Raw genomic sequence first — 12,108 nt, forward strand, 5'->3', positions numbered from 1 at the left:
CTTGGGTGCTTTGTCTTTTTTCTTTGTGAAAGCCATACAATAAACAGATTATTTAATAAATAAGCCCTATTCCTCATGTTCCCTCTGTAGGTCTGTTTTTCCTCAGATAGTGGCCCTTCGGTTCAGTTTTCTTTGCTAGTTAGCACTGGGTTTTGATTCTCTGGATCGAGACTGTTTGATGGTGTTGGTGAAGATCTTTGTTTGACTTGTAACCTGGTTTCAGAGCGGGAAGAAATCTATAGCAGGGTAGCTGCTGCAGCTCTGCCATTCTAAAAGCTGCTGGTTTTAATTCTGCCACACACACAGTGTCATCTCTGCTCTCTTCCCTAGCAAGGTCTCTTAACAAAACCTTCCCAACCACTTCGTTAGGGGGAGCCGTAATGCTAGAAGGCGGCCGTGAGAACCGGACTGACTTCTCTGCTGCAGGAACCAGCAAATTCCAGCAAGTAGGGCTGAAAAATGTTCCCCATGTTGGTTGGTCCTGCCTTCTGACCAGGTGAGTGAGAGGTCCTGGGGCTGGGTGGGATGAGAGCTGCCCTGTGCGGGTGAAGGCTGTGGGGTGGGGGCTGCTGGATGGGATGTGAAGTTAGGGCTAAATGGGATTAACTGGGTGAGAGCGGTGCTGTGCTTTTCCCTGCTGGGGTCTAAAGGTGGCATGAGAAGCTGATTTGGGGCTCTGCGAGGAATTGGCTGTCACGGTATTTCCAAACAGAAAAGGTCACAGGGAAAATCTGGGACACAGTCAAGGCTTTTCCCTGTCTCAAGGAGACCAGCACGAAATCCAAAACGCTACCTTTTTATTCAGAAGTCATTTCATTGAAAGAAGGTGTACAAACCCCAAGGAGCAGCAAATTGTGTCCCTGTTCCTCCCTCTCTTTCCCTGTCTCTACTGATGGGCTCAAAAAACCACGTCCAACAGGGCTCTTCCCATCAAGCCCCGTGAGAGCTGTGAGCCGACAGCGGCCCCTTATGTGAAAAGAACAACTGTAGAAAACCCACAGGTGGGGGAAGATGTAAAGCTCCTGGAAAAGTCATTTTCAAAGGGCTACATCCCCTGAAGCTGAAGAGCAGTTCTAGGAGTCCCTGGGAAGAGGAAAAAAAAAAAAAAAAAAAGTCAGCTGTTGCCACCATCAAACTGTAGCATAACACCCAATTTTAAGCTCTTTGTCACTCGGCAAGGCATGATGTTTTCATCATTTTGGGAGGCAAAGCAAAGCCGATTTCCCATTTAACCGCAAAGAAAACCCCTGAATATAGCACCACGAGCTATCGTTGCCAGTCCTTCAGCGATCCTCAAAGCACAGCAGTGTTGCATGTGCAGGAAACATCAGAAATCCCCGCGGGCGTCACTTACGTGGTGGTCAGCTGTCAGTCGTTGCCCTCCTCTGTAAAACAAAAAGGTAATTACAGGGTTAATGGGGTGTGGTAACAATAACGAAGGCGCAGGTGTGTTTTTTGGGCTTGTTTTCCAAAAAGCTTGAAAGAACCCACAGCCCCACGGGGTTTCTTTGCTCTAAATTCAACCTGGGTACCTCCGCCCGGGGTTTGCGGGGCGGGGGGCTCAGCTGAAGTCCTGCTCCCACCCCTGGGATACAGCCTGGGCAGCTGCCCCGTGCTGGCTCCGTCCTGGTCACCGCGGGGAAACAACCCCCACCCCAAATAACCCGCATCATAACCCCCGTCCTCGGGGTCTTGTGCTCAGCCCCGGCTGCGTTTTACCTTTGCTTTCCACTTTAAAATCCGACGGGAGGAGGTTGTCCTGCCGGTTGCCCAGCACGAAGGCCAGGAAGGAGAGGATGAGCGCGTCGAGGATGCCGATGATGCAGAGGATGTACGCCCAGCGCACGGTGCAGGCGCCCAGCGTGTACTTGTCCGTCTTGTCCCCGCACATGCGCCTCACCTCGCTCGAGTCCCAGCCGTCGGGGTAAATCAGGCAGCCGATCATCAGCCCCGTAGCTGCAAGGAGGGGGAAACGTCGCAGGTACCGCATGTGCAGATGGGGAGGTTACGGGGAATAGCACGGCCACGACCACAAATGTTACAGGGAAAATGCTAAAACTGGCTGGCGAGGCTTAAATATTCCTCAGGACCTGGAGGCAGGGGCTGTGCACCATCCAAGCTGGGGATGGTGCAGCGTGGGCACGGCGCTGCCTTCCCACACCGCTGTTGCTCCTTCCAGCACTGGCCTCGTCGCCCCAAAACGAGGCATCCTCCAAGCAAAACCACTTTGGTTTTGCACAAACCAACCGAGTTTGTGCAAGGTGGAGAACTTTGTTGCTCCGTGCGCGGCTGGATTTTGGGTTTGCCGAGCCGGAGCCGCTGTCAGCAGCAGCAGCAGCTTTGCATGCGGGTTAATTCTGCTTGCTCAGCTGCGCTGGTTCCAGCCAGGGCTGGGAGCTGGCGGTGCTGGGAGCCCTCCATGCCTGACCTCGGTGGCCGACGCGGCCGCTCGCCATGGGAGTCGTGGCACCAGCTGCCCGAGGGCATCTCCTGCCACGCGGCGTGTCCCAGCCTCTCAACGCGCATTTTTCCCTACACATCCCCCTGCTCTGAGAAGTCATTGTGCCTGGGAATTGTTGTGCTTGCTGGGAATTTTTGTACTTGCTGGGAATTTGCTGGCCAAGAAGAGTGGTTGGGGCTCGGTAGGGAGAGGAGCTGCACTCGTCTGCAAGGCTTTGGGATGTCGAAGAAGCTCGTTGGTTGCACTGTCAGTGCAGGACTGGTCTTTTAAGTGTTTTTATGCAAGTGCGAGGGTGGATGCGGCACGGGGGAGCTCCGTGTCCTGCCTTTGCAGGGTTTTCGTAGCCGAAAGCAGCGGGTGCACCAGCACCAGGGCTGCTGCTCCCTGCCTTTGGCTGCTCGCTGAGCTAGGGGTGTCTCACCGGTGGGTCCGTCAGGAATGGGGAGACCCCACAGCTGCTTTTGAAGGCAGCTTGTCCTGGGGGTCAGAGGGGCCACCCGCACATCCCTCTGCAGCAGCAGGGCACAGGGCAGCCCGTGTGCTACAGCCGCCTCCTGCCCCCTGTCCGTGGGTTTTCTGACAGTGGTCAACCTGAAAATCCTTTCTGGGTGCTTGCCTTGTGCTGTGCTAAGGGTTTTTATTCCCCTAGCTTAGGGGAAGGAGAGCAGCAAGGACAGCGGGCAGCTTCCTAGGTCAGCACCGAGCATTTTTCATCATCTAGAAGCAGGCAGCCTCTCGAGTGCTTAATTACTCTTTGCTGTAGGTAACGGTGAGGAGGGGCACAAGGATGGGGGAGGCTGGAAGGAAATTGCTTCTCCTGGGAACACAAACCCTGGCACATAGCAAGCCTGAAGGTGGATCCGCTCAGCACCTGCCCCCTCTTCCAAGCAGCTCTCAAACGCAGCAGCCTCTGCATCGCCTGGTGCAGGGGAAAAGCTGTGATTCGGAGCCCTCGGCACCGTGGAAGAGCAGCAGCCCTCGGGGGGGCACAGAGCCCCTTGGCTGCACCCCTGCACGCCTGCAGGAGGGGACGAACCCCTCGGCTTGCTGCGTCTGGCAACGCCAAAGCCTTGCAGCAATTTTTCCTGTTTCCATCCATGAGAGATGGGGTTGGGATTGTACAGCCTGCAGGCCTCTGCCAGCAGAGGCTGCTGCTGGAGCTGCTCCCCAGGGATGCCGGGGGAACCCCAAGGAACAGGTTTCAGAGCCTCTGCCTCGAGGAGCCTGAAGCACAGGTTGGGGGGTCACTAGCAGGGAAGATTTGGGCATATCCACCCGGCTGGAGCTGCCTGCACTCGTGTTTTTCTCCCCATCCAGCACAAAAATGTCCGTAAAAGCCCCAAACACAGCAGCAAAGCCTTTCCCTGCTCTCCCTGGGAGGCTGAGCTGCCCCAAGCCTCTTATCTAAATCTTTGCTTGAGCTCGTTTCTTGAGCTGGGAACTGGAGCAACCCCATGCTACCGCCACCTGCCCTCCCCTGGGACACCTGGGGACCGTGGGGACAGCGGCCGGTCCCCACATCAATGATTCAGGAGCTGCACAGGTCGGGGTTGGGTTTCAGCAGCGCTGGATCAGGCTGGGTTACCGGTGTCTCAGGTGTCTGGGGCTTTGGGGAGGGCTGGAGGGGCCTGCAAGGTGGGTCGGAGGGGTGTGAGGATGAGAAGAGTGGGAAAGGGTGGTGGTGGCACCGAGCCTGTGCTCGGTCCCCTACACGTTACATCCGCCCTGTGCTCAGGGCAGCTCCTGCAGGGGAGAGCGGGGGCACAAAAGGACCCAGCAACGTCGTCTTCATCTCCCTGCTGGATCCCTGCCGGATCCCTGCCCGATCCCTAATGCTCGGAGCATGGAGCCCTGCACCCCGAGGGATGCTCTGAAGCAACAGTCCCACTGTCATGTGGGGTCACCGGTGGCTGCAGGGAAGCTCCAGGGGCTGGGTCCCTCATTCCACGAGGTTTTGCAGCAGGATCCGTGCCCACGTGCGATGAGTCCATCGGGTCTCAGCTGCATCGTGGCTGCTTTACTGACTGTAAATTCCTCCTCTAACCCGTCCAAGGGAAGCGGAGCGGGCACGGAGGTTGTGCTGCTGTCCCTTTCCCGGCCAGCCCCACCACGGCGCAGTCAAGGGGGATCAACAGCTCCCCACGGACCCCTCGCAGCCCTGCCCATCGCCCCCCGGCCCCGCTCACCTGCCGCCAGCTGCATCCAGGCGCAGACTTTGTAGACGGTGGCCGCGTTGCAGAAGAAGAAGAGGCTGAAGCAGAGGATGGAGCCGATGATGAGGAAGGTGGAGATGCCCACGAAGAACATCGCCGTCTTGAAGGCGCTGGAGGGGATGGTGCCGAAATCCAGGGGGCTGCCCTTGCAGATGAGCTCGCCGGTGAGCGCGTTGCCGATGCAGTAGGAGAAGAGGCCGAAGTAACCGGCCTGCGGCGTGTCGATGCTGTCGCCGATCCAGTAGGGCTGGATGAAGGTCACCACCATCAGGATGGCGAAGCAGAGGGTGAAGAGGGCCCACAGCACGCCCATGGCCCTGGCGTTCCGCACGTAGTTGGTGTGGTAGATCCGCGCCGCCTCCTGCGCCGGCAGCAGCTTGGGCATGGCCCCGCCGGGCCCCCTGCGGCCCCCGCCGCCTCCCGGGGTCTCCTCCCGGTTCCCCCCCCCCCGGGCCGGCCCCGCGCCGCCCCGGCCGGGGGCGGCGGCGCCGCGGGGATGCGCGGGCTGCGCCGGCGCGCCCCCCCTCCCCCCCCCCCCCCCCGCCTCCGTTCCCCCTTCCCCGGCACCGCCCCGGGAGGCGGCGGCGAGACCCCACGCAGCGAGCAGGGATGGGGAGGGAGGGACAGAGGGATGCGCCCCCGGGGTGTGCCCCTGAAATGCGCTCCACGCCTCTCGGATGTGCCCCGGTGCTCCTGGGATGAGCCCCCGGGATGTGCCCCGGTGCCCCGAGGATGTTCCCCGAGGATGTGCCCCGGTGCCCCGAGGATGTTCCCCGAGGATGCTCCTCCGGGTTGTGCCCCCGGGATGCGCCCCGTGCCCCTCGGATGCGCCCCCGGGATGCGCTCCGCTCCCCCGGGGCTGTGCCTCGGTGCCCATCGGATGCGCCCCCAAGTTGTGCCCCGGTGCCCGTGGGATATGCCCCCTGTCCTCACCGTGTGCTCCCTGGATGTGCCCCGTGTCCCCAAGATGCGACCCTGGGATGTGTTTTGTGCCCCTTACATGCACCCTGTGCCCCCCCTGTGTGCCCACAGGATGTGCCCCCCCATCCTCTATAACCCAAGAAGTGTCCCTGGGACGTGCCCTGTACCCACCCATAGGATATGCGCTCCCTGGACGCACCCCTGGGACCCCACCTGTACCTCCACCATGCGCAGCTCAGCACGTACCCCATGCCCCAGGATGTGCCCCGCACCCCTCTGTGCACCCCAAGATGCTCTCAGTGTCCCCCCCTGGGATGTGCTCCGTGCCCCAGGATGTGCTTCATGCCCCCGCTGTATGCCCCAGGTCCTTGCTGAGCGCACTGGGGTGTGTGATGCACCCCAGGACACGTGCTGAGATGCCCCAGGGATGTGCTGTGCCCCCCTTGTTGTGTCCCAGGATGTCTCCTGGGCTGTTCTGTGCCCCCCAGCTGTGTGCCCAAGGCTGCTCTCCTCTGCCCTCCCCAGCGTCACCTCGGTCCTTGCCCCACTGGAGTGCACATGGGGTCTCATGGGTCCCAGACCCGCACCAGCAGGGCTGGAGGGGTGCAGGCAGGGGGGGGAGGAGCTGCCAGGACCCCCCAGGGCACCTGTGGGCACCTCGGGGCCTTTCCCCAGGTGCCAGCGTGGCAGTGCCCTACAGCCAGGGCCAGCCCGAGCCCCACCCCTATGGCTGCCGAAGGTCAGGGCTGCCCGGGCGTTAATCATTGCCCAGAGCAGCCGGGCTGACGTGGCTGCGAAAAGCTGTGCCATTCCCAGAGCTGTCTTCCTTTCATCAACCAAATCCCGCACCCATTGAAACATGGAGAGCAAACACCCGGTGGGCAGGGGGTGCCTGGGGGACCTCGGTGGGCTCTGAGGCACTGAGCGAGGCTGGCAGGGGGGTGGGCTCGTTCCTGTAATGCTTTGGGTTTCCTTAAGTGGGTTTCCTGGTGGCTGTGCCGGTAATGTTGGGTCGATGGAGGAGCTGGGCTTGGGATTTGGTGTTTTCCCAGAGCTCCTGCTGTTGCATCAGGGCTCGGTTTGCCCTTGAAGCCCCATGCGAGCAGGGCAGTCTTGGAGAGAGTGGCTCATCCCAGCTCCCCAGGGCTCAGGGCGGAGGAGAGCGGGCAGGATTGGTCCCACCGTGGAAATCCCAGTGCCGTTATTCCACATCTGCTTTGGCCAAAGGAGCTTCTGTATGGCAGGGGGGCATCACCCCTGCGGGAAGGCCACCTGGGGACAGGGCGCATCGTCCCCACCTCCGTGCCATGCCGCCACCCGCGCTGGCACCGCACCCCGGGCAGCGAGGCCATCGCCGTTCCTCCGCGGCAGCCCGGGCAGGTCGGCTGCGATAGGAGAGGCTGCGTCAGCTGGCAGAGGCGCCAGCTATAAAGCGCCCGGCCACCCGCAGCAGAGCCCTGAACAAGCCCACCATGGCGAGCACGCTGCAGATCGGCCTCCTCCTCTCCCTGCTGCTCCTGGCCCCAGCGCTGGCCGTGCCGCATGAGCGAGGGCTCATCTTTAATTTGGTAAGAGGAGAAAACCCTGTCCTCGCTGCAGCCAGGGTGCGTGGTGCTTGGGGTGCGGAGGTGTCTGCGATGTTTCGGTCTCTGGCGGTGGCCGTGGGGGTGCCCCGAGGTGATGGCTGCAGCCCTGAGAGCAAAACTCACTTGCAGCTGGGGAAACTGAGGCAGGTGGGATGGTGTGCTGGGTTTTGCAGGGTTGTGCGGGATCTCTCCTGCTGCAGAGGGGCAGGGAAGCCTGTCAGCCGACAGGCTGGAGGCTCTTTGTGTCAGTGAGGACTCTCCCTGGGGGGCCTTGCAGGGTATACGGGGGAGAAAGACTTCCCTCATGCATCTCAGCCCTAATCCCATGAGCTGGACAGAAAACAGCACCTCGGCGGGCCGTACTTTGGGCCAGAATGAGTAAATGCTGCTGGGTCTGCCCAAGCCCCAGCCGAAGGGCAGAGCGATTCCGACACCTGCCCCAACCCCCTGGTTCCACCGCTGTGGTTCTGGGGGGGGGGGGGGAGGGGGTGTCCGAGCCAAACGTGGGGCTCACACCTCCCCTCGCCGCTGCAGGACACCGGGGAGCTGTGCCTGCAGAGCGCCCAGTGCAAGAGCGGCTGCTGCCAGCGCAGCAGCGGGCTGAGCCTGGCCCGGTGCGTGCCGAAGGCGGCCGAGCTCCAGGAGTGCTCCCCGAAGGTAGGTGCCTGAGCAACGTGGTGTCCCCAGCCCGTCCCCGTGGGCCATCCTCCAAGGTGGGGGGGCCGGATTGGCACCTCTACCGTGCCCCCATCCCCGCAGAGCCTCTATGGGGTCTACTACAAGTGTCCCTGCGAGAGCGGCTTGACCTGCGACGCCGACAGGAGCATCGTGGGCTCCATCACCAACAGCGACTTCGGCATCTGCAAGGACAAGCAGAGCACCGCGGTGGCACGGTGAAGGACGTGAGCCCCCCCCGGCACCCCCAGAACGAGCCTGGTGGAGTTGGGGGCTCTAGTAAAGAGCATTTGTGCTGTCGCAAGCCGGCGTTTTCACTCCATGCATCCTGGCACGGGGCAGGGGCAGCAGGGCCAGAAGGTCCTGGGAAAGCCGCGGGGAGACGGCTCTGTGTTTGCGCACACGCGGCGTGTGAAAACGGGTATTGATCAGGGCTGCGGGCGAACGATAAGCCGGGGGGGTGAGCTCTGCTTGGGGGGCATTCAGAAAAAGGGTGCAGGGGACGGCCGTGAGGGAGCCGTGCTGGGTTTTATTTGCTTCTGCGAGCACGGCGGCTGTGAGCGTCCCCTAGAAAATGGATTCGCCGGAGGGCGAGACGTGGAGCGAGGCGGCGCTGCCCGCGCCGTGCTTGCTCAGGGCGGCGGCGGCGATCTCCGCATCCAGCTTGTACAACCGCAGGCTCATGATGAGTTTGCACGCCTGGAGCTGCACTCTCTCCTCGGGGTGGACGAACATGACCAGGAGGTGTTTGTCCAGGTGGGAGTTCTCGCCGAAAAGGACCTCGTAGAGGGAGCAGCTGCCGCTCTTGGGGCTCTTGCTCGGGCGGCGGGACTTCGCGCAGCCCCCGTGCAGCACCTCCACCAGCAGCAGCATCTCGCAGAGCAGCTTCCCCGGCTGCGAGTTGTTCATGAGGCTCAGGAATTCGGGCTGGACCTGACCGAGGAGATGCTGGGAGCCAGCGGCCAGGCTGGGGGCAGCCCTGGGGTGGAAACGAGGATGCAAATCCCCTGCAAATCCCACCGGCCGCGGGGCCGGGGGCCGTACCTGGCAGTTGAGGATGTCGGGCAGGAGCTCTTCCTTGCGGGACAGTGTGATGAGCAGCCTGAGGACCTGCAGCTGCAGAAACACCGGGGATGCGGCTGGGAGGGTGGGCACCATGCGGGGGGTCTCCGCCGGGCACGGGGGGCAGCGTACCTGGATGGTGTAGTTGTCCCACTGCAGGAAGCCCAGCAGGTTCGGCACCGTGCGGCGCAGCAGCGGCTCGATGTTGGGGGGCACGGGCAGCGCGTTGAGCAGCCGCAGCGCCGCCACCTGCACCTCCGTGTCCCGGGAGGAGATGACCAGATCCAGGATCTTGGGGTAGTAATCCTGCGGGGACGGGGCGGGGGGTGCTCAGGGAGCAGTGCGCAGCCGGCCAGGTTGGGCCGCAAGGGGCCGGGGGAGGGGGGGGAAGCACTGACCTGGACTTGGGCGGTAAACAGGGACCGGGTGGCAAAAGCCCTGAGGGTGTTCAGCGCCTGGATCTTGGTGTCCCGGTTGTGGTCGTCCAGGCAGGAGGCCACCAGCTGGACGTGCTCCGGGCTGCAGGTGGGGTTCTGGAGGGAGGCCAGACCAGGATGGGACGGGGATGGGATGGGGGTGGAGATAGGGGTGGGGAATGGGATAGGGATGGGGATTGGGATGGGATGGGGATGGGAACCGAAGCACCCCAGAGCACAGCGGGGTGCCCTCGTGCTGTCCCCGCAGCGCCCTTCACCTTCGCGTCCATCAGGTAGACGCAGTGGGTGATGCTGCGCAGGATGGCGCTGCGGGACCGGCCGTCCTGCTGCGCTCTCAGCATTTCCAGCAGCTCCTCGCAGGCCCTCCTGCTCAGAACCTCCTCCACGGGCAGCCCTGGGAGCAAGCGGGGAGCCGCGGTCGCACCGGGGCGGCACGTGGTTCCCACGGGGAACCCAAATTTTGCTTCGGGTTCACGTCCCACGGGAGGGGAAACTGAGGCACGGGCAGGGAGGTGGCAGAGGGGGGACCCCAGCGGTCCCCTCCCACCCACCGTCCTGGTGGTCCGGCCTTTCCAGCCGGTAGCGGTCGGCGCCGCGGGGCGCGCTGCTCAGCCCCTCCGCCACGGCCCTGTAGAGGAGGTAGATGGCCCCGGCGCCCGTGGCCACGCTCAGGACGTGCCGCCCCGTCCAGGTCCCCCAGCACGCCGCCATCCCCGGCACCGCAGCCCCCGGAGCCCCACGGGACCGGGGCGGCTCCTGGAAGCAGAATCGTCCCCGGGGTGCGGAGCCTTGTGAGGTCAGGGACGGGGTGCACGTGGGTCACCGAGGTGCCCCCCTCCAGGCTCGGCTGGAGGAGCCCCCCCAGCCCCCCCCCGTGCTGTCACCTTGTCACACCACCCTGGGGACACGAAGCCACCGAACTGGGGATGTGGGGTGGGGTGAGCCCAGGGGAGCACCCGTGTCCCATGGGGGGGGGGGGTCCTGACCCTCTGCGCCCGGCGTGGGGGGTGGCACTGTGCCTGGACACCCGCTGGGACACGGGGCTGGGGACGAGGAGCATGGGGCAGGGGACAAGGGACACATGGCAGGGGACAGGGGACACATGGTAAGGGACAAGGGGCATAGGGAAGGGGACATGGAACATGGGGCAGGAGGCATGGGACAAATGGCAGGGGGCAAGGACATGGGGTAGGGGACATGGGACACAGGGAAGTGGACGAGGGACACGGGGAAGGGGACAAGGGACACGGGGAAGGGGACAAGGGACGCAGGACATGGGGCAGCGGACACGGGCCATGCGGCAGGGCTGTGGGACATGGCACATGTCCCCAGCCCTGCCGCCTGCTTGGGGCTTAGCACCCCAAGGTGCCAGCAGGGAGGTGCTGCCCCCCCCCCCAGTGCACTTACTGGGCATACTGGGAGCGCCGCCAGGGGCCCTGCACCCTTGGCATGGGCAGGATGCGGCCAGCGCAGGCAGGACCAGCAGAGGGCAGCCCCCACCTCCCCGAGCACCCCCCCAGAGCCCTGCGGACCACCCCCCCAGCCCCATACGGGGGGGATGCTCAGCCTTGGGGACCCTGCGTTGCTCCCTGAGCCCCTCTTTCGGGGTCACCCCTTACCAGATTGGGGGGCGCCAGTGTTGGGGGCACAGCCTGGGCCATGCCCTGTATATGATGGAGATTTTTTATTTTTTGGGGTGGGAGGGGGGGACATCTTCCTGGCCCTGGCAGGGAAATACCGGAGAGGTGGGAAGAGTTTGGGGGGCTTAGGGGAGGGTCGCAGCCCCCCCCCCCCCAAAAAAAAATAAAAACTCTAACCCTAATCCTATTTATGGGTGAGCAGTGGCTCAATTTTGGCAGCTCCCCGCGGGTGAGCAGTGGCGCGAGCCGAGAAGCGGCCGCCTGACTCATGGCATTAACAAACACAGGAAGGGGCCCCGGCGCGTGTGGGGTGCTGCAAGCCCCGGGGGGGGCACCCCGACCTTGGGGGGGGGAGGGGGGGGGCCATGCACAGAGCATCCGTGTGCTGGCAGATGGTGCTTCCATCCCCAAAAAATGCAAGTTTTTTTTTTTTTTTTTTTTTTTGGGGGGGGGGTGGATGCCGCCGCGGTCCCCCCCAGCTCCGTTCGGAGCTGGGGGGGGGATGCGGCGGCATCCCCCCCCCCCCAAAAAAAAATAAAAAATAAAAAAATTGCCCTGGGGAGGATTGAGGGATGCCCCCACCTCCAGCACTACTTTGCATGGCAAAGCGATGCAAACGGGGGCAAACCCATAACCCCCCCCCCAAAAAAAAAAAAAAAAAAAACCCACGCACCCCACTTTGCACCGCAGCGGGATGCCTGCAACGGTTTGACCCCGCTCCCCCCACACCCCAAAACCACCCCGCACCCCCTTAAAGTCTATCGAGGGGCACCGGGGAGGGGGGGGACACGCGACGATGTTCCCGCGCCCCCGCCGCCGTGTCCCCCCCGTCCCCCCCCCCCCCTTGCCGGGGCTGTTTTTAACACGAGGGTACAGGATGTTCTGCTCGCTCTTGCACACAGCCTCGCTCCCGCTCCCCAACCTCCCTCCTCCCTCGCTCCCCCCCCCCCCTTTCCTGCCGGCCCCATGGCCTTCACCTCGTCTTCGCCGCGCTGCTTTAACCCTTTTTCTTGCAAAAGCTTGGCTCCCCTCGCTGTTAGTACTGTTCTTTTCGCAAGTATGGCCTCTTCATTATTCTTATCTCTATTATTAGTATTATTCCTATTATTATTC

The 12,108-nt window shown here is 62.8% G+C and overlaps 3 protein-coding genes across 5 annotated transcripts; 1 reads left to right on the forward strand and 2 right to left on the reverse strand.

The window, feature by feature from the left end:
• Positions 1 to 780: 780 nt before the first annotated feature.
• On the reverse strand, positions 781 to 5,177 carry LHFPL5 (LHFPL tetraspan subfamily member 5). Its single transcript, XM_040535747.1, has 4 exons — positions 4,648 to 5,177; positions 1,720 to 1,956; positions 1,355 to 1,385; positions 781 to 1,083 (listed from the first exon to the last, which is right to left on the reverse strand). The coding sequence occupies exons 1-3, from the start codon at positions 5,057 to 5,059 to the stop codon at positions 1,369 to 1,371; spliced, it is 666 nt and encodes a 221-aa protein (XP_040391681.1). The 5' UTR covers positions 5,060 to 5,177; the 3' UTR covers positions 781 to 1,083; positions 1,355 to 1,368.
• Positions 5,178 to 5,601: 424 nt separating this feature from the next.
• Positions 5,602 to 8,174, forward strand: CLPS (colipase). The gene is made up of 3 exons (XM_040535748.1): positions 5,602 to 7,163; positions 7,716 to 7,838; positions 7,941 to 8,174. Exons 1-3 carry the CDS (start codon positions 7,068 to 7,070, stop codon positions 8,076 to 8,078), a joined length of 357 nt encoding a protein of 118 aa, XP_040391682.1. The 5' UTR covers positions 5,602 to 7,067; the 3' UTR covers positions 8,079 to 8,174.
• A 194-nt stretch (positions 8,175 to 8,368) lies between these two features.
• Positions 8,369 to 10,111, reverse strand: ARMC12 (armadillo repeat containing 12). 3 transcript variants are annotated; one of them, XM_040535752.1, is made up of 6 exons: positions 9,907 to 10,111; positions 9,613 to 9,749; positions 9,317 to 9,451; positions 9,051 to 9,224; positions 8,901 to 8,972; positions 8,369 to 8,750 (listed from the first exon to the last, which is right to left on the reverse strand). In XM_040535752.1, the coding sequence occupies exons 1-6, from the start codon at positions 10,064 to 10,066 to the stop codon at positions 8,424 to 8,426; spliced, it is 1,005 nt and encodes a 334-aa protein (XP_040391686.1). In that variant the 5' UTR covers positions 10,067 to 10,111; the 3' UTR covers positions 8,369 to 8,423. The 3 variants fall into 3 exon arrangements, with proteins under 3 accessions (XP_040391686.1, XP_040391685.1, XP_040391684.1); XM_040535751.1 differs by having other exon boundaries at positions 8,369 to 8,789; XM_040535750.1 differs by having other exon boundaries at positions 8,369 to 8,823.
• Between the last annotated feature and the right edge of the window lie 1,997 nt (positions 10,112 to 12,108).

Source organism: Cygnus olor, chromosome 24 (assembly GCF_009769625.2).
Source record: "Cygnus olor isolate bCygOlo1 chromosome 24, bCygOlo1.pri.v2, whole genome shotgun sequence".
Lineage (NCBI taxonomy): Eukaryota > Metazoa > Chordata > Aves > Anseriformes > Anatidae > Cygnus > Cygnus olor.